This window comes from Rhamphochromis longiceps, linkage group LG4, assembly GCF_057381845.1.
Source record: "Rhamphochromis longiceps isolate RC_006_pf linkage group LG4, R_longiceps_female_GT1.1, whole genome shotgun sequence".
Lineage (NCBI taxonomy): Eukaryota > Metazoa > Chordata > Actinopteri > Cichliformes > Cichlidae > Rhamphochromis > Rhamphochromis longiceps.
The window spans coordinates 15,232,939-15,254,659 of record NC_140560.1 but is presented as its reverse complement, the minus strand read 5'-3'; the positions used below and the strand labels follow the sequence as shown (position 1 = coordinate 15,254,659).

General features: G+C 40.4%; 1 protein-coding gene across 1 annotated transcript; it reads left to right on the top strand.

Annotated features, from left to right (window-relative positions):
- Positions 1 to 322: 322 nt before the first annotated feature.
- nubp1 (nucleotide binding protein 1 (MinD homolog, E. coli)) lies at positions 323 to 19,838 on the top strand. Its single transcript, XM_085403483.1, has 10 exons — positions 323 to 459; positions 7,106 to 7,210; positions 7,328 to 7,461; positions 13,974 to 14,042; positions 14,157 to 14,189; positions 14,288 to 14,378; positions 14,466 to 14,620; positions 17,441 to 17,551; positions 18,425 to 18,611; positions 19,466 to 19,838. Exons 1-10 carry the CDS (start codon positions 429 to 431, stop codon positions 19,516 to 19,518), a joined length of 969 nt encoding a protein of 322 aa, XP_085259609.1. The 5' UTR covers positions 323 to 428; the 3' UTR covers positions 19,519 to 19,838.
- The last annotated feature ends 1,883 nt before the right edge of the window (positions 19,839 to 21,721 follow it).

The following is a 21,721-nucleotide window of genomic DNA, read 5'->3' as shown; positions in this document are numbered from 1 at the left end:
TTTAATGTATCATGTTTTCTTGTTAAAATTTCCTTATGTCCTATCCTTTTCCTTTTTTCCTTTCTTATGTTTTTGTTTTGTTTTAGTTTTTAATCTAGCTGCTTTACGATTGTAACATGCTCGAAATAAAGCCTCACAAGCTGATGTATGTAAGGAAAAATTCCTCAAACCGATCCTGAGTGTTTGTATTCACAAGACCGGTACAAATGATATATCTATTGTTTATGTATGTATGTATGTATGGAGTTATTTATTTATTTCCATATTTATTGCTGTGCTCAGTACTGTATTGAGTACATTGAGTGCTGTTGTCACAGTCCCTCGATAAAACTGTTTAAAACTGTACAAAAAGAATAGAATCGACGTTTCACGTTGCGTATCCGGAACGTTTGGAGGGGAAGACTTTAATTGAAGGACACTTTGCAAACATGGCAGACGTACCAGAAAATGCTCCAGAGCGTAAGCCTTTAAACTTACTTTTCTTCAGTTTTAATACCTCAGTCATGTTGTTCAAGTTGTGTGTGGATGTAGGGAATTTACTTTTAACTGTAAGGTCGCGGTGATTGTTAAACACACGGCGGTTGTTCCTCTCTGTTGGAATTATCAACATTAATAGCTTTGAGTCTGTGTTTGAAAGGACATTAATAAGGATGTTTTAGATAAATTAATTTTCAAGGTGTTGTAATTTAATTTAATGAATTTATTACACGTTGAATTCGGGATATTCGGAAAGTTGAATGTGATGCTTATTTAGATCGATAGCTAGCTAGCTAGATAGATAGCTTATCAGACATCGTTTGATGTATCACTAAAGTGTTTGTTTGTTTTTATTGCTGTGGGCAAAATGCGCATAATATCCACACAAGGGAATGTGAATAGGTATCGCAGTACGTCTTCCAGTTTTGCTGAGTCATGATGACAGTCTTCTACGCAGTTGTATAATTTATTATGTGAATAAGTTTTAATAAAGTCATTTTAGTAGTCTCTTGGCTGAATGTTATGTTAAGCTGTATATAAATGATTTTAAGGGACCATCGCATGAGAGCAGCTTTTCTTTTTGTATTACACGATCCCTTAGCAAAACTAGATGTAATAAGGTACCCATCAAGAATCTTCTAGAACAGTTCTTTCTGGATATTTGACCACTCTTCTGGGCAGGATTGCTAGAGAGCATTTAAATTTGTTTGACCTGGCTTTTACAGTTTTTCTCAGTTGCTTTGGTGCATTTCTCACAACAGAATTGATCTCTGCAACACTACTAAGGCTCTTCTCAAAACAATTAGTGCAAACTGCAAAACATGGTGGATAACTTGCAAAAGTGAGTCACTTCATCAAAAAGCAAAGTCAGTTGCTCAAAATAAGTAGTCAATGCTTCAAAAGCAAGTCCCTTAATCAAAACAGATAATATATTCATCAAAAGCAAGTACTTATATCAAAGTGTCAGGGCTGTCACAATTACAAGTCATTACACCAGCACCTTTGGTCACAAAATCAAATAGTTTGAACATGTTCTCATTGTGACGGATTTCTTTGTAGGTGCGTCCCAATGACATGTCAAGTCTGGACAGCATGCATGGCATGTTGAAAACCATAAATTGTAAAGGAAAATCAAGACACTTCATATGCACTCTTGATAATATTTAATTGAAACTGTTCACAGCATTGTGCAACTGGGGGAATACAGTAAATCAAACATTTTACAGCAAACACAAACTCACTTAGACAGTAAACCTTACTGCAGTAGTTATGAAACAAAAGAAAACTGAAAAACAGACACTGCTGCATATCAATCATTGCTCTCTAGACGCTCCCGTCTGTCTGCCCATATATTTGCATCAACATCACAGCGAATGTCAGTTCTATCGATGCATCGGGGAAAGTATCTTCTGGAGTGTCAAATCCACCCTCTGCAGGACTCTGCTGTGATGTCATCACAGGGATAGCTCTGTGGAAGGGGCAGGGATAGCTCAGTAGGTAGAGTGGTGGCCCCATGATCGGAAGGTCGGGGGTTCAACTCCACTGAACGGCTACCCTGAGGTACCCCTGAGCAAGGTACCGTCCCTACACACTGCTCCCTGGGCGCTGCATTGGTGGCTGCCCACTGCTTCACTGGGTGAATGGGTTAAATGCAGAGGAACTATTTCCCTATGGGGACTAACACACATTAAAACATTAAACATTATTAAAGCTGCATCCATAGCTGCTAGCAGGGTCATTTGGGTATGTGGATGCCTGTCATATACCTTCCACCTCCAGGAAGAGAAAAACTCCTCAATTGGATTTAGGAATGGAGTGTAAGGAGGAAGAAACTCCATAAGCATCCTGTCGTGTGCTCCATCCTGCAAACCACTGCCTCACTACAGCAGAGTGATGGAAGCTAACATTATCCCAAACCACTACATACATTGTCCGATTGTCACCAGGATCATCCCTTTCATTTTGTGGGATTAGGTCCCTATAAAGAGCGTCCAGAAAAGCCAACAGGTGTTGTGTATTGTATGCACCAATATGAGGAATATGGGTGTGAATGCCATTTTCTGAGATTGCTGCACACATTGTAATATTTCCTCCTCGTTGGCCTGGGACATCAATGGTGGCTCTTTCTCCAATGTGATTGCGTCCACGCCGTCTGCCTTTTGCGAGATTGAATCCCGCTTCGTCAAGATATACAAACGTGTGCAGGTGTTCCCTGGCTTCAATTCCAGGATACGCTATACAAAGGATGAGAATAAAAAAAGTCTGTAATGGTGCATTTGGCACAACAGATTGTACAGTTTGAATTGTAAATAGGATTACAGTAACATGCATAAATGTAAGTCCAGTACATGGCCTAAACTTTTACAGTAAACAGAGGTACATATGCAAACATGTTTTACCTGTACATACTGGTGACGGAGCTCCTTCACTTGATCGCTGTTCCGTTCAAATGGTACTTTGTACAATCGCTTCATGGACATTTCATTCCATCTGAGGACTCTGTCTATGGTGGAAATTGATATTGACTGAATATTTCCGAAGATGGTGTCATCTTCTACGACAGTTCTTTGTATTTCTCTCAGTCTCAAAGCGTTGTTTGCAGCCACCGTTGCACAAATTGTTTCCTCTTGCTGCGGAGTCAAAAGTGGACCTCTTCCGCCTCTTCTAGGTTGTCTGGCAGTCCTTTTTGAGATGCAGATGACAAAACAAAAACATAAATAAGCGCAAACATGCTTACAGTAATTGTTACAGGACTATCATTCAAAACTCCTTTCTTTACAGCATTACTGTATTGTACCACAGCACACTATGCCACACCTGGGCCAAGTCTGCACTTCAGTTACAGTACGTCTATATGTAAAGATCTATGAGGTCATGTCCTAATGCAAGTCTCCTGTATGACTATGAAAGTGCAGAGCAAATTAGTTTGTGCTGAATAACTACAGTATGCTCACCTGTTTTCCCGACGAAATGTCTGAATAATAGAACTTACAGTAGTTCTCCCAACATTTGGCTGCACCCTTCGACCAGACTCGGCCATTGTGAGGCCATGGTTTATCACATGATCCACAAGTGTTGCCCTGATTTAGTCAGGAACGTGTCTATGTGGTTGGTCTCTTCTTACCTGGTTTTGTCCTCGTCCTCCACCGATCCTCACCCCTCTTCCACAAGGCTGACGTTCCATGTTCTGCAGTTTTGTAGATTCAGTATGCACCTCATGCCAATCCTGTCTGTTGGTTTACATTATTTTTATATATATATATATATATATATATATATATATATATATATATATATATATATATATATATATATATATATATATGATAAACACCCAGCACGCCCCTGCGGGCGGTTTATCCTTCAAGCTCGGGTCCTCTACCAGAGGCCTGGGAGCTTGAGGGTCCTGCGCAGTATCTTAGCTGTTCCCAGGACTGCGCTCTTCTGGACAGAGATCTCCGATGTTATTCCCGGGATCTGCTGGAGCCACTCGCCTAGCTTGGGAGTCACCGCACCTAGTGCTCCGATTACCACGGGGACCACCATTACCTTCACCCTCCACATCCTCTCGAGCTCTTCTCTGAGCCCTTGGTATTTCTCGAGCTTCTCGTGTTCCTTCTTCCTGATGTTGCTGTCATTCGGAACCGCTACATCGATCACTACGGCCGTCTTCTTCTGTTTGTTTACCACCACTATGTCCGGTTGGTTAGCCACCACCATTTTGTCCGTCTGTATCTGGAAGTCCCACAGGATCTTAGCTCGGTCATTCTCCACCACCCTTGGGGGCATCTCCCATTTTGACCTCGGGACTTCCAGGTTATACTCGGCACAGATGTTCCTGTACACTATGCCGGCCACTTGGTTATGGCGTTCCATGTATGCCTTGCCTGCTAGCATCTTGCACCCTGCTGTTATGTGCTGGATTGTCTCTGGGGCATCTTTATACAGCCTGCACCTGGGGTCTTGCCTGGTGCGATATATATATACTTGTAGAGTAGGGGTTACTATAACGCGATTCACCTGTGACTGGGTAGAAGAGGCTTTTCATTGGTTGCAAGTAAGAGTAACACACACCAATTTTCATTAGTGTGAGATAAGGTTCACCTGAGAAAAGTAATTTATGGAGATGTTCATGGAAACTCCTTAAAAATAGGGTTTTCAAAATGGGTGTACAAATTGTTTGACAAGATGTTCAACAATTTTGAGTGCACTGACACAAGCAATGAAATGAAGACTATTAGTTGTAAGGACAATGACTATTCAACCGGTACAAGTATAAATAATTGTGACATTCATGATAAAAGCAGGGAGATAGTGATGAATAGCAAGTCAAAAGTGACCATTCTTTAGATATTTGTACTTACTCAACTGCTTCATGTCCAAAGGCATTTGGCAATGAACATGAAGCCGCCACAAGGTTGTGCCAAAACGACTACATGTTGTGAAGGTTGAACTAACTATTGTGCAAAGTTTAATTCTGTTGTGAGAAATGCACCAAAGCAACTGAGGAAAAACTGTAAAGTAGTAATTTTCAGTAGGGTTGAGGTTGGGGCTTCGGGAAGACTTAATATTAGTCTGCTTTATCCATTCCAAAACCAGTTTGTGTGTTTGGCTTAATTTTCCTGTTAGAACATCCAACTGCTACCAGATTAGCTGCTGATGTAAGGTGAAGTTGAAGACTTGGGAGGTAATCCTCCTCCTTCATAATTTTGTCCGCTTCATAAATTTCAGTCAAGTTTGAAGGTGTGGATTTTGGAGCAGGGACTTCTTTCTTAGTTGGCATCCTCACATTAAAACTCGCTTTACTGTGAATACAGGGAGTGCAGAATTATTAGGCAAATGAGTATTTTGTCCACATCATTCTCTTCAGGCATGTTGTCTTACTCCAAGCTGTATAGGCTCGAAAGCCTACTACCAATTAAGCATATTAGGTGATGTGCATCTCTGTAATGAGAAGGGGTGTGGTCTAATGACATCAACACCCTATATCAGGTGTGCATAATTATTAGGCAACGTCCTTTCCTTTGGCAAAATGGGTCAAAAGAAGGACTTGACAGGCTCAGAAAAGTCAAAAATAGTGAGATATCTTGCAGAGGGATGCAGCAGTCTCAAAATTGCAAAGCTTCTGAAGCGTGATCATCGAACAATCAAGCGTTTCATTCAAAATAGTCAACAGGGTCGCAAGAAGCGTGTGGAAAAACCAAGGCGCCAAATAACTGCCCATGAACTGAGAAAAGTCAAGCGTGCAGCTGCCAACATGCCACTTGCCACCAGTTTGGCCATATTTCAGAGCTGCAACATCACTGGAGTGCCCAAAAGCACAAGGTGTGCAATACTCAGAGACATAGCCAAGGTAAGAAAGGCTGAAAGACGACCACCACTGAACAAGACACACAAGCTGAAACGTCAAGACTGGGCCAAGAAATATCTCAAGACTGGTTTTTCTAAGGTTTTATGGACTGATGAAATGAGAGTGAGTCTTGATGGGCCAGATGGATGGGCCCGTGGCTGGATTGGTAAAGGGCAGAGAGCTCCAGTCCGACTCAGACGCCAGCAAGGTGGAGGTGGAGTACTGGTTTGGGCTGGTATCATCAAAGATGAGCTTGTGGGGCCTTTTAAGGTTGAGGATGGAGTCAAGCTCAACTCCCAGTCCTACTGCCAGTTTCTGGAAGACACCTTCTTCAAGCAGTGGTACAGGAAGAAGTCTGCATCCTTCAAGAAAAACATGATTTTCATGCAGGACAATGCTCCATCACACGCGTCCAAGTACTCCACAGCGTGGCTGGCAAGAAAGGGTATAAAAGAAGAAAAACTAATGACATGGCCACCTTGTTCACCTGATCTGAACCCCATTGAGAACCTGTGGTCCATCATCAAATGTGAGATTTACAAGGAGGGACAACAGTACACCTCTCTGAACAGTGTCTGGGAGGCTGTGGTTGCTGCTGCACGCAATGTTGATGGTGAACAGATCAAAATACTGACAGAATCCATGGATGGCAGGCTTTTGAGTGTCCTTGCAAAGAAAGGTGGCTATATTGGTCGCTGATTTGTTTTTGTTTTGTTTTTGAATGTCAGAAATGTATATTTGTGAATGTGGAGATGTTATACTGGTTTTACTGGTAAAAATAAATAATTGAAATGGGTATATATTTGTTTTTTGTTAAGTTGCCTAATAATTATGCACAGTAATAGTCACCTGCACACACAGATATCCCACTAAAATAGCTAAAACTGAAAACTACTTCCAAAAACATTCAGCTTTGATATTAATGAGTTTTTTGGGTTCATTGAGAACATGGTTGTTGTTCAATAATAGAATTATTCCTCAAAAATACAACTTGCCTAATAATTCTGCACTCCCTGTAGTGATGCTGGTGTTTTAGCAGTTTCCACTTTACGGCAGGCTTGACCCTTAGTGGTTCCTGCATTGTTCCTGAACATCTGAACCAATTTCTCACCTGAATATTAAAGACAGTCAAGCGCCAATCAGACTTTGCAGAGATTCTAGATATTTTGTTCAACCACATTTTATTTTAACGACAACCACTCGAAGCAGATCTAGGATATTTAGGTCTCTTTAAGGTGCTCAGATCTTGATGACTGGATTCTGTTTTATCCTTGTTAGACTGTCCGGGTACAACAAGTGAGCAAGCTGGCAAGTCTGCACCATGCCAGGGCTGTCCCAACCAGAAACTCTGTGCCTCTGGAGCCACAAAAGCCCCTGACCCTGGTAAGACCATGTGCTATTATCTCATCACTTTAATATTTTGATACATATTTGGGCTTCAGCAGATACATTAGGGGATTAGTTAAGAGCTTAAAACATCTTGTTCCCGTGTGTCTGCAGCTATAGCAGAGATAGGAGAGAAGCTGTCAACAGTCAAACACAAGATCCTCGTGTTGTCTGGAAAAGGAGGTGTGGGGAAGAGCACCTTTAGCGCTCACTTGGCTCACGCTCTGGCAAGTGACACCACAAAGGAGGTAATACAGAATATCAGTAATTGTCATGTTCAAGAATCGAGTTTGAGATGATTTCTACCACCTGAGCTACAGCCACCCACAACGAGTGGTTAATGAGTGGTTATTTTTGTTACTGTTCCCTTCCTGTTAGCTTGGTCGGTCGGTTCTCCTTCTACCTCTGACCTCAACAAGCATTTTCACTCAGAGAACTGCCGCTTGTTTGAAATTCAGCAGATTGCATTGACTAAATGCTGCCGTGTGATTGGCTATTATATTTACACATTTGCATTAACAAGTGGTGTCCAAAGTAGCTAGTGTGTGTAAATCCTGATGCTCTCATATAAAACATTAAAATACACTGACTACTAGAGGTCACTGCAGACATAGAGTAACAATATATTTGAATTCTGAAAGTAAATTGTGTTACACAAGGAACATGGCTGTGGGTCGTCACTGATTTCTATAATAGGTTTGATTCGGATTCACAGGGTCCCGATTCGATTTGAATCTGGGAAATTTTGCCTCAGACAGTCAGAAATATTTTAATTCTGATCATTTATCAGTATTGACTTTTGTGAGACTTCATCAGAGGTGTGAGCATCACAGCAGATTCCTTTGTGTCAAAGTAACTGGGGATAAAGCACAGAAAAACATGAAGGTGTTCCTGGCCTGGATTTTTATAGCAGATGATTAAATTAATTTAAAAACATTTAAAATATTCTGTAATAGATAATAAGCTGAAAAAAACATGAATCAACATATGAATATTACCTGATGCTGCTGAAGTGAAGCAGAGCAAAGTTACAGAGGTTTTATTAGAGACACAGCTAAACATTTTGCAATTTGGTATAATTTTAAAAAGTTTAAATTTCTTCGGTATTGAACAGAAGAAATTAGGCTTTCTTGTCGCTGACACGCTGTACACAACGGTACACTTTTTGCGTAATAAGCAAGCAAATAATGCGGAAAACGGATATTTGAGATGGGAAACTGTTCTTGAAGTACTCTGAGAGAGAGAAAGAGCTGTGCGGGAAGTGTGATTTTTTTTTATCGTGGTGGAAGAAAAACAGCAATAGTAAGAAGGATCTTCTTTTGTTGCTGCTTCAGTGAATTTTGGTCTGAGAGAGACAAAACCTGCAACTGTATAATCAGTGAGCTGTGAGCTATCAGCACCGACGGCGTGTCCGTGCTGTCGGGTGAGAAAGCCGACAACTCACTGTGTGGAGCTTTGTGTGGAATCTGTTTACCTGCTCGTATTTGCTGTTTTAGCTTTAACCTGAGATTCTGGCATTTCTGGCAAAATACATTTATATTTAAAAATCAATTCAGGGTTTAAATCAATATCGCTTTATTCAAGCTAAAATTGATTTGAATTGGAAAATCGATCATTGAAACCCAGCGATAACAAGGAACACAGTGCTATCACTCTAAAAGAAGCCACAGCTTAATCAAGGAAGAAATTTATTAGTTCCATTCAAAACAATGATAGATTATATTAACCAGTAGGATGGAGTTAGATGCCTCAGGTTATTAGTCTATGTCTCCTGCAGTTTTTCTGTGAGATATCTCTCTTTATACGCCAGTTTCTTGTGTAGCTTTCACAGTTTCAAGTTGAACAGGGCAACAGTGTTTAATTAATGTTAATCAAATTAATGTTTTTATTTGTCTTGCATCAGTTGCAGAGTGAGTGCTACATGTATGTTTACTGTAAGCAGCGAACTTGACACTCGATTGTTGACATGAGCAGGACAGCTCTCAGTCCCAGGCTGATAAAAGAACTTGTGTCAAAATTTTGCTCAGCTGCTGTTTTTCATTTCACTTTTTTCCGATAGTATTATACAATGTTAATCACATAATCACAACCTGTTATTAACAGTGGAATGCAGTGGAATTATTATTATAATTATTAATAACAGAACTGACACCAGCAGCAAGCCAGTAAGCAAACCTTACAGATGCAGCACTCTTTCACACATTAAACCCACCTTATCTCATTGCCTCCATCACTACCTATAATTTACTGCACACATCCCCAGAGGCGGAGGCAGACATTTGATACACCCAGGGCTTAGCCCTAAAGGGTAGTATGCATGTGGGATGGGGGCGGGGGGTTATAGGCTCTGTTTTGAGTTTTGTTCAAAAAAGCAGGACTTCATATAGGTTTTAAATTAAGCAGCAAGAACAAAGTCGGGGCTAAACCCCAATTCAACCAGACCCAGAACTGATTCGGAATTAAAACAGGACTACAACAGTTCAAAATCAGGACTACTTAGGACTTAACCAAAACAGAACCACAATCAGAACTAGATGATAGTAGCACTAAAACCTGCACTACACTTATTTTTTAATTCTACCGAAGTCCACTATTTAGATTCAGAAAGGTTCATATAATTATTTAGCCTTGCTGTGAAAACAAGCCTGCATAACTTAATAAATGTAGAATTTGAAAAATAACAAACCTAAAAAGAAACATTAGGTACGAGATACATGAGTACCTATGATACGGTGATACTTTTGGTAAACAACCATTTGACTAACATGTGTGTCTCACCTGCTTATGTTCATCTCTGTTCTGTCCTCATTCTCCTCTCTCTCTCTCTGCTCCTCTCTCTCCCTCTTTGTGCTGACAATCAAGCCAAACACCAACATCATCAAATATACAGTTGAAACCAGATATTTACAGACTCTTCAGATAAAAACACTTTTTTAATTGTAACATCAAATCAGACTAAATGTTTATTTTTTTAGATTGATAAATATAAAAACATATTTGTTAACTTTAAGAGTAAAGAGAGAAATCGTCTGTATTTCTTAATTGCAAATGGCACCAAATTGTATTCAAACTGAGCCACACTTATGGAGCTCCACAATTCTTTTCCTGGTGTTTTGGTTGACATCTCTTGATTTTCCCATGTCAAAGAAACAGGCTCTGTGTTTTGCCTTATATGCATCCACAGCTGTGCCACCAGTTTACTCACATGGACTCTACTAACCTATCAGAAGCTTCTTCAGCTCAGAATGGAATCGTCTGGAGTTTTCTTATTAATTAACAATAAACTTAGTGTACATGTACTCCTAAATTTGATGAAAGAGATAAAAAATAGAAAGCTCTGTCTCTCTTTATTCTGACATTTAACTAATTCAAAAGATATTTCAATATTTATTTATCCAAAACAAAACAAGTTTACTCTAAACTGATGTTGTGCAGTAAAAAAATGTTCTTGTGTTTTCCATAAAGTGTATGTAAATATCTGGTTTCAACTGTCAATATACTGCTGTGTGTTGAAATTTTTGTTTTGCATAGGAATATACTGAACAACATACAAAGTACAATATATAAAATAACATCTACCTGAGTTTTTTCTTTGAAAGAAGCTCCTTATGTCCATTCTTGTATATCAGTGCATTACTGAAACCGATTTATTTAGCCGTGGAGGGTAACAACTGAAAATATGAAATAAACACACATGTAAGCTAAGACTCTCTAAAAAAACAGCAGTGTTGTTGTTCGGCTTTTCATGTTGCCATTTGTTGATTCACTTGAAGAGCAAGTAACTTAACATGGGTCAAATGATCAGTTTGATATCAATCTTTTGTGATACACCGTCATATTTACATTATTGGTACAGTACGAATGATTTGCTTTGGTACCTGCTCAAACTTCAGCTCTCCTCTGTCTGCCTGGCTGCGCTTCTCCAACAGCGCACGCGCAGGCAGCAGCTGCCCCGCCCCCTCGCTCAGTCGCTTAGTGTCTGAGCTCGGATCATACCAATATTAGGGGGGATTTACGCACAGTCGTAAATTCCCACAGTGTGCACTATGTGCTTCGAATATTGTGTGTAGTTTTTGTTTTATACAGTTGTCAGCCAGGCATCTAACTATGAAAAAAATTACACTCCAAAAGACCCCGGGCTTCTGACAAAACAACCCGGGCTTAAGCCCAGTAAGCCACCCCCACGCTCCGCCACTGCACATCCCTTGATGTACAAATATTTATTATTGGCATTATTACTGACACCTGTCTTGGTGATACGGCTAACACAGGGCTCATTAAAGCATTACCAAGTCATTAAAGTTTTTATTAACTTGCAGCCATAAAAGGCTGATGGGATCATTGCTGGCTTCCTGCCGGACGGCGACATGGACACCCGTGTGCGATAACTCAAGAAGGACGTCAACTAGGATTTTAAAACTGGCACCACAGATGTATCTGCTAGGAGGCTGAGGGGTACCACTGGCCGCCACCAGTAGTTTTATTTGACCTGTACAAACAGGCAGGTGGTGGGATCGCTGTTTTATAGAAAACATTTTCAGCTGTAAATCTGCATCAGTTATCTGAGTTTTTAATTCCATATCTCCTGCTCTATCTCCCGCATGAGATGAAGTGCTGGACAACTTTTCTGATGCCGTTTCTCAAATGAGCTGAGAGAGAAAATCATAAATCATCATAAACTGACTTTGAAATCTATAAGAATTCACTTCATTATTGCAGCAACGAACTAAAATGAAGCAGACAATCCTACATCTCACAACTTATTAACAATATTCAGCATAATTCTGCTTTTTTTTTTATTCGTATCCACCGATAAACTATTGAACATTTCCACTTTCTAAATCTAACAAATTTCTTCTTTACTCTGGAAGAGTTGAGTTGTTTTTTCCCCCCACAGTAAAGTTTTTAATATTGGAGGTAATATGTTTGCCTCTTGTCCTAATTTATCTAACAGTATCTCTCATTCTTATCAAATTACTGCCACAAGCTCATTTCCAAAGAGTAGCTTCTTGACCGCCACCGTTTCACTGAAACCGTGATGAGCCTTCAATGAACCGTAGATGGATAAACTGGAGGGGCAGATTCATATCTTGGGTCCTGTGTCAGGCCGTTGCTGGATTTATTTGTGAATCACCATGTTGGTGCAAAAATCCTATTTTATTCCTGTCAAACTGTCTTATGTTTGTTTTGGGGATTTTTTGTGGATTCAACTAAAGTAATGGGAACAAATCATGTGTTTTTGTGACAGGCCCCTAATAAGAAAGTGCATAAAGATAAAATATGCTTGAATGATTCATAGGTCAGTGTTAAGTGGCTGAACAAACCAAAAACACATTCCTCTGAGAGGGATCAGGGAGAAGGGCGGGAGTGAAGATTAGTGAAAAAGAAGCCAGTGTCCAAAGATAAAACTGTGAAAGACTTCAGGAAGCCTGAAGAACTAAATCTAACAAATTTCTTCTTTGCTCTTAAAGTAAAGTTTCCTCGTTGTTTTCAGAGTAAAGTTTCTAATATCGGCGGTAATATCTTAGCCTCTGATGGCAAAGTGCTCAACAGCACTTTAAATTTAATGAAAGTCAGGCTCCGGTCCTGCATCAGAGGCATCTCAATAGAAATCATTGTATATATCACCCGGAGGTATGTGTGGGAGAATCAGTTTTTTAGACATCTGTCAGGGCATTTTTCTAGAATCTGTCCTCATCTTTCTTCCGTAAGATGTACACCACTGTCTTCTGTTTAAAGTATTCTGTTAATAACACTTTGTTAGTGTCAAACTGGCAATCCAGTCATACCAGAGATGTTGCTTTCCTTAAATCTGCACGGCTTAAAATACTTTGATGAATTTGCAATATCTGTGCAGTTCGCCAGAATTAATGATCAAACCAAAAACCTGCTCGTCAGACCTGAATGTACTTGATGGCATGATTTTCACACTTTTCTCTCTTGTTTAAACACTTTGAAACCTCGGTAGAGAGCTAACTTCAGTATTATAGAATGAAAACAAAGGCACCCGCGGTTGCCTTTGATGGTGCAAAACGTTTCGTCGACACTGTTGTGTTTGTTGGGGAGAAAACTTACATACAGTGCAGCACTTCAGAGTCACACTGCTAGCGATCAAAGATTTATGTAAATTTGACAAGCTGAACGCATTCTGTACTGTAGAGGAGACACGGCATGAGATTGAGTGACAATGGCTACAGCCAATCAGGACACAGAACATAATTCGCTGGGGGGAGAAGCATGCAAAATTGCACAAAGCAAATCTGCGAAACAGCGAGGCTGCGAAAGGTAAAGGGATCGTGTTATAGCGAGGGACCACTGTATTACATAAAGTTGTTTCTTAGGCTGAATATAGGTGAATTTGACATATGAAAACTTAGTGTAGTTTGCGTAAATCATTATTTCTTAGTTGAAAGAAAATCTCATGTTAGACTTAGCAGGAGTTTTTATCTTTGACTGTTACCCATAAACCACTGGAGTACAAAGGTTCATTCACAATGATGTCATCCATAGTAAGGGGATCAACTGGACACTCCCACGCAAAACATTCCACTTCCCAAAGTTTTAGCAGTTCCTCAGAGAAAATGCTGATAAAGCAATGCTTTAGGATGGCTCCTAGTGCTGGGATACAGCCCCATTGTTTTGATGTGCTGCCCAGTCAAGCAGACAGGAAATGCCTTGTGTAGCCTTTCGGGAGACAGTTGCCTTCATTATACTGGACTGCCGACTTTTCATGCTTCCACTTTCTTTTTCCTTTTTTTAGATTGCCCTGCTTGATGTAGACATCTGTGGTCCATCCATTCCAAGGATCGTGGGTTTAGAGGGAGAGCAAGTAAGTCAGTAGGCAGCTGTCAGAAACGGCTGTTATATCTATTGGTGCAACATTTTAATCATAATCTCACATGGACACAAAGATTGAGCTGTCTTTCTGTCGTCTCCTGTGTAGGTTCACCAGAGTGGCTCTGGATGGTCCCCTGTGGTGAGCTGATTTGAACGATTTATTTATTTATTTATTTATTTGTAATTATTTTCCTTATTTAAGCATAATAAAACAGGGGCCTCTGCGTTGTGTTGCAGTATGTGGAGGACAACCTGGCAGTCATGTCTATTGGCTTCCTGCTAAGTAGTCCCGATGATGCTGTGATCTGGAGAGGACCCAAGAAAAATGGTGCGGTAATGTGATGTGTGTATGTGAGATGCTCATGTTTCCAGATCTCACATAGCAACAACCTGTGTGGTGCTTGTGTCCAATCAGGGATCATTAAGCAGTTTTTAAGGGATGTGGACTGGGGGGAACTGGATTACCTCATCGTAGACACTCCACCCGGCACCTCTGACGAACACCTGTCCATCGTCCAGTACCTAAGCGCCACCCATGTTGATGGAGCCATCATCATCACCACACCACAGGTACAAGTCTCGGCTTTAGTGTGAGCAGGTTTACGTTAGTATATGAAGTGCTCTATGGGAGCTTTTTAAAGTCAATAACCTTTGAAAACGCTGCTGTGGTGCAATCTAGGGTTTTCCCTCTTTGTACACACCTGCTTTTATAAAACATTCTCAGATGTTGTTTGACTGATGAGCAGCCAATCATCCTCATACATGTCCAGTTATGAGCCGCTGGGTTTCATGTTCATGTCTGTTTTCACACATAGGCAGTCATGCTCAATGAAGACACACAAACTCCAGGATGACCACCATGAAAACATTTGTAACCTAATGCTAATCAGATGCTTACAGTCCCTTCACCCAGCTGAACATGGAAATAACAAAGGCGACGTGGCTAAAACTTCAGCTATCCAGGGCTTAGAGTATGGCGTTACTTTTGTGCCACTATTCTGAGCGCACGTAAAAAAAAAATTGAGCGCAAGTGTTGCATTGCATTTTGAGGAGTAATTCATTGAATTTCAGCAAAATTCATAGCTGCGTGCGAAAATGTATTTCAGTGTTTGCTATTATCCACACACACACACACAATAACAGCCCCTCTCGCTCAGTTTTTTGCATTTGCGCTTGCTCGCAATGTGTTGCTTGCGCTCTCAACATTTCTGCCCGTGCGCGTTCAACTCTTTCTGTACACCGTTATATTTGCAGTTTGGGGGAAATTCAGTTCAGTTTTATTTCTATAAATCTCAACGATGTTATTGAAAGAAACCCCAATAATCAAACGACCCCATGTGAGTGAGCACTTGGCGACAACGGGAATGATAAGCTCCTTTTTCACAGGAAGAAACCTCCGACTTTATGAAAAGCAAATTTTTGTTTGAATATGCTGTCAGTTATAGTTCTTAGAAAGACAACCAGACAAGGAAATTCCAGTCATTATATTTCAAGATACCCCCTTAATGCTCGCACACACACCTGCAGCTAAACTTCAGCATCTTTCAGTTAACTCTGAACCGTCTGTGAGCTCATTTGAAACTGAAACTTTAGCAGCCCGACGTTTAGCTGCATAGCTCAAGCTGTGTGTCCTAAAAGCTCTCTAATTCTCACTCAGAGGTTTCAGTGTTATTAAAAACTTACTCAGTTTTAGCTCAGCTATTTTACATCAACAATTGCAGCTTTAAAAAGAATAATCTATAAACATGTATTCAAATACTTATGAAAACTACCTGCTATCAGCCTTAAATTGAAATTTGACCTGCAGATATGTCTGCTTTCAGTCCAACGGACTTCACTTGGTGATTCCCTAAATTCCCCCCAAATGATTTTAACAACCTGAACTTCTGTATACAAGTTGAGTCATTTCAGTCATGTAGTATTGACTCTGAAAACCACAGGTAGGCAACTGGCTTACCACAAAAAAAAACTCAGCTCGTTGCATCTTGCCGTATGCAGCTGCCTTCTGTTATGACTAATGCTGCTGCTGGTTTGTGGAATTGGTGGTGCTCCCCCTTTATGGCTTTACAGTATACTGACATGTTTAGGATGTCCTTGAGACCCCTGCTTTTTCAGCCCACTATGAAACGTAAACACAGATGAAATTTGAATTTTGCACCAGCAAATGCACAAGTCCGTGGATCATCCAGAGTAAGGGCTTTACAGCGAATCCACTCGCACTAATGGTTGTCTTAGAATGCACACGTTAATGCACAAAAATAGTGTTTTAAAAATATGATATGACAGGTTTTAATAGGTTGGATTATATGGGACAAATACATTTGCTGTGCAGGTGCTGTTACTGTTGGCAATAAAGCAATTCCACATGGTCATAATCATGGCGCTATGGCCGAGTGTCAATGAAGATGAATTGCTTTTGAGATGCTTTTAGCATACCACAACCAACAGAGGATGCTGTTCCATCATGAAACCATCGTAAAAAGAAAAGCGAGAGCCCATCGCACAGTAAAATGTTATACAGGTTTTTTACAGGCATGTTTGTAGACAACAAACTGTTAAAGAAATGGCATGCTACAGAGCTGTGCAGAACAAAAATAAATTCAGAGTGTTCTATTGTTGTCTTCCACGGCGTGCTTCCTATAAATTTTTCGTATTTAATAGGAAGTCAACTCGGCACAAAAGCGTTTTGCTTCACCTGCTGACATCACATGCTTTTGTTACCTGGTTTGTAAAGGTGATTTTGGTGTGATAAAGCCACAGACAGGATAGGCACAGGGCGGTGTTTTTGCTGAACGGGCAGCAACATGTCTGCCAGCAGGGCATCATGATATTTACACACAAATACTTGGAGGTTAACCCAATGTTGTCCTGCATGCAGACAGTAAAACGACTGTGATCCAGCAGCCGTACTAGTTCTGTCAGTCATGTTTCCTGCTGATGATTCTTAGTGTGGCGAACATTTAGCGCCATGTCAATAAATGTGGCTTACTCTATATGTGCTCAGTTAAGAAGACCTCACTATAAGCTGTGTCAAAGTTCTTATTGTACTTGGTGAAGTGAAGCACCAATTTCCTGCTTCTTAGATTAAGCTCAGTGCGGGGAAGTCAGAAAGCAACAGACACACTTCCTCATTCCGCCTGATCTCACTAACCCACGACCGACCACACACACCCGGTGGGAATTACCAAACAAACAAGCCAGACTAGTGTGTGTGTGTGTGTGTGTGTGTGTGTGTGTGTGTGTGTGTGTGTGTGTGTGTGTGTGTGTGTGTGTGTGTGTGCCCCTCCCTGTCCACCGTATGCTCCCCATCTCCACCCACACATACACACAAACTTCAGCCCTCGCTTTTGCCTTTCTCTTTCTGTGGTTCCTGTTTCCACGTCTGTCTAGGAGGTAGCGTTGCAGGACGTGCGAAAGGAGATCCGATTCTGTCAGAAGGTTAAGATGCCGATCATCGGGGTGGTGGAGAACATGAGCGGCTTTGCCTGCCCTAAATGCAAGGTCACTCTCACACACACACCTGTGCAAAACACAGATAAGCTAAAAATGCACCAGATCCATGTCTCTGTTCATTTTACATCTTTTTTGTCTTTTGTTTTGTTTTTTTGGATAAGATAATTGAGCAGAAACAAGAACCACATTGACAAAAATTTACAAATCTGATCTAATCTGGTGAGAAATGTATACAAGCACTGCGAGCATACGCTTGATTAGTTCTGGTAAGTAAAGAAGTGGAGCACACAGAAAAGAGGAACGAAGCAAAGAGGTCTGAAATATGTGCTCGCATCTGTGCTATTTTAGCTCATTACAAAAAAAACCAGGTTGTGAGGAGGCTTCGTCTGCTATCCTGTGCAGATATACTGCAGATACACTGAACAGGATACAGTGCACTCATTTTCACAACCACAAGCAAGCTCACCTTGCACAAAATCAAATCAACAAAGTTCTGTTTCTCTACATTTTTATGTCTTGTGTTTTTTCCTTTTAGATGTAATTTCCTGAGGCTCTTACATCCCTTTAAGGGAGGGCCTTATGCCGTTTCCTTTCTATTCAACATCTGACATTTTATTTTTGGGAGGGGAGATGATATAACAGGACCACAATGTCCTGTCCTATCACTAAACAGTGAAATCACCACACTTTCAAGAAAATGTGGGAGAGTGGGAGATGCCATTTAAGCAACCCTTTTAAATCTGATCTCTCTCTGTGCAGCGTGTTTTAGTTTTCCGGGTTACGGCCTGAGCTTCGAGCTAGAATTCCCAGTGGAAAAATGTCGTGTTTACACAGTTAATCAATCCCAAATTCCTCGTGTGTAGATTAAGAAAGTACCTAGCTGATATATGCATATTTTTTTCTTTAAACTCTTCCTTGTAGAATACGTCACAGATCTTCCCTCCCTCAACCGGGGGAGCTGAGAAAATGTGTGCAGACCTCAAACTACCCCTCTTAGGAAAGGTGCCTCTAGATCCCAGGATAGCACGGAGCTGTGACGAGGGCAGGTCTTTCCTGAGCGAGGTGCCCGACTCCCCCGCTGCGGAAGCCTACCAGAAAATTGTGAAAAGTGAGTTTGTTTTTAGAAAGACACCCACACAAATGAGCATCGTACAATCAGTAACCATAAAAGGCCAAAACAAATCTTGTGTGACTTAAGTGTAGCCGTCAAGGTCAGCTGGACTTGCCTGGAAATCCCCTTCTGACCATCAGCTGGCAATCCTGCAAATAGAATAGAGGTTTTGAGAAGTGGGCGAAGTCACAGGATGCCAAAACTGGTGAATGGGAAGATGGTGTGAAACTGTTGCCAAAACAACAAGAACCAAAAAGAAATCATCTCAGCTCACTTGCAGCAATGTCAACACTATCCCCACCGCTCAGGATGTTACTGTAGAGCTGTCATGTTGTTTTCTCTCAGCTGTAAATGCACACAGTGGTCAGATAGTCAGAGCAGGGATCCAGGAGATGTGCCAAGTATAGAGTTCTGCATTTTATGACTCCCACCCCTTTATTTGCACATCATAAACAAACCCTTTGGCACCTCATACGTCATAGTTTTTCATTTTTCTTAAGAAGGAAGTTAGATGCGCTGTCAGGCATATTCCTCCTTCCAGTGAAGACCCCCGCCGGTTTTGATGACTGGATCATTTAGCTGACGGCTCAATTCCTGATTAAACAATGAAAGAGGAAGCGGTCGCTGTATAAATGGGAAGCAGCCAATCAAAAGAGGAACAGTAGGAGTTGTATCGAAATTCAATTATGCTTAAAGCATGAGATCAAGTTTGTGGAGTCTAATGTGGTTTGCGTAGCAGCTGATTCACTCCTAACTGAAACCATCAGTCGACGCATATTTATTTATCAGCTTCATCAAATCTTCTTTATCATCATCATTCTCTTCTCTCCTCTTTCTCTTTCCCCCCAAAGCCATCCAGGATTACTGCTCCAACAGGGTAACAGAGGAGCAAAGCACAATCTGACCACATCAGATGGCATCCATACAGGAGCAGAACACCGTGGCTGATCACATGACGGCAGACGGGCACCGAATACGAGGCACACGAAGAGCACAAGAGCTCGTACATATCAGAATCGCAGCATTTCTGTTTGACAGTCAGAGAAATCTTATCATTCTTTGTTTTCAGTGATAGATTTCATGCATTGATCAGATGCTGCCGTGCCAGAGCAGTATTTCCTGAAGAACTACTGAGAGTAAATGAAATGAATACATAATAAGAGTCTGTAGAAACTGAAATTACTTCCCATTTCATAAAACAAATAAAGTCATCATCCAAATAAGCACCTGTGCCAGTTTTGAATATGAATGCACTCATTATGGAATGATCTTTATGAGGCTGTCAGGGTTTACAATGATTTACAAATGTGTGTTTCTTTGTTTGTTTTGAAGGAAAGCAATATCACTTTGAGCACTGTAGTTTTAACTACCAGCACATTTGTCGTGGGCTGTTTGCCAGCTGCAGGTTAGACGAACGGTAGTAAAACTGTTAATGGTAGTAAAGGCCCGGCCATGCAAGATGTCAATTTTTGGCGTTTGCATGGGTTTTTTATCAGTTTTGGTGCAATGAATGAAGCTCAGTGGCAAAAAGGAAAAATATGCAGCAGAAAACTCTTTGCCTGTACTGACAATACCGTTTGTAGGATCCATTTTTTTCCTACAGCATCATTAAGCTTGTATTTGCTTAGAGTGAGTCATTTGCTTCAGGTGCTTTTGTGTACATTATGTCAATCCCCTCAGTAGATGAAAAGAAATATAAGAATATTCCACAGTGCCTGAGCTGGTGTGGTAATGTTTGTGTTAAGAGGAGGTCAGCAATTTGTTTTGTTTTTTTGTTGTGTTTAAACTCTTTATGGCATCAGGTTACTGTGATCAAAGTGCAGATAAAGCTGCCAACAAAGAAAAAAAGTAACTTGGATTTTAGTTCGTCATTAATATCGGTGCTTCTGCATTTCAAATGAGCAGATTGTTTATATTATCCCCTCCAAATACTTCCTGTTTTTGAAGTATAAAGAAGTACAGGTAGGTTCTGAAAACATAATTGAAATTATACCCGAATTTGCTGAAAACAAATTAAAAGCTGGAAAAAAAAGTAGTAAAGCACATCGTTGTTATTTTTTAATATGCTGATTTCAAATCATTTTCTTGCATTTCTGAAGAGAGAGTGCAATTTTAACAATATGTGTGCATTACTAATTTACAGATGACGGTGCAGGGGCTGCTTAAAGGTACAGAACAGCTAAACCAAACAGTTTTTTACTTTTTAAAGAAGTACACTTGCAGATTTCTGGAATTATTTTTAAATTGTACATACATTTTCTTACCTGTGTGGCAACGCTGGCATCGAACTCCAGGAAAATAAGTTGGGTTTTTTTTTTATTGAAAAATGTTCAACGTTAAACTTTTGCAATTCAAACCGAGCATCAGAGATCAAAAGTTACATTTAGGGTTAGGTGATTTTTCACATTCTCAGCTGTCATAAATATGTGGTCATTTTACAAATTTTGAACCACTGGATGTATTTGGTGTTTTCATAATTGTGTTAAAATCTTCATGTCTAATTATTGATGTGACCGATGACCAAATGAAAACGGCATCCATTCATTAAACACGCTTCATTTGCGTTGTAGTATTCAAATTATTTCTTTGTTTTTTTGGCTCTTTGAATTGTTTTAGTATCAGTGGTGTGGCATCAGGTTTGCCAGGTGTGTACTGACCAGTCTGGTTGGAAATTTTTGTTTCGCAGTCTGTGTGTGTTTGTGTCCTTATGTGCACTACACTCTCCACACTTGTAGTTCCTCCAATGCTAAGCAGAAAATACATGTGAAACTGTATCTGCATCCTGCAAGCAGACAAAACAATCATAACCACACTCTTATAGCTAATGTCTTTCCCACAGTTATGATACATAAAAGAGTAATATCTTTATTGTAAAGCATACCTGTAAAGCTTCACCTTTAGCTTGTGAGTAAAGTTAGATTTACTCATTATAAAACACTCCAGGAAATGGTTGGAAAGGTGAGACAAAGCTGGTAAAACTGCTTTTTCTTCCATTATTTGAAAATAAATCATTATCACCAATAAACAATAAGAGCATTTGACTCCCAATTACTTAAAACGACAACAAACTGGCTCCTCAGGTACACAAAGAAGGTGCAGCTCAATTT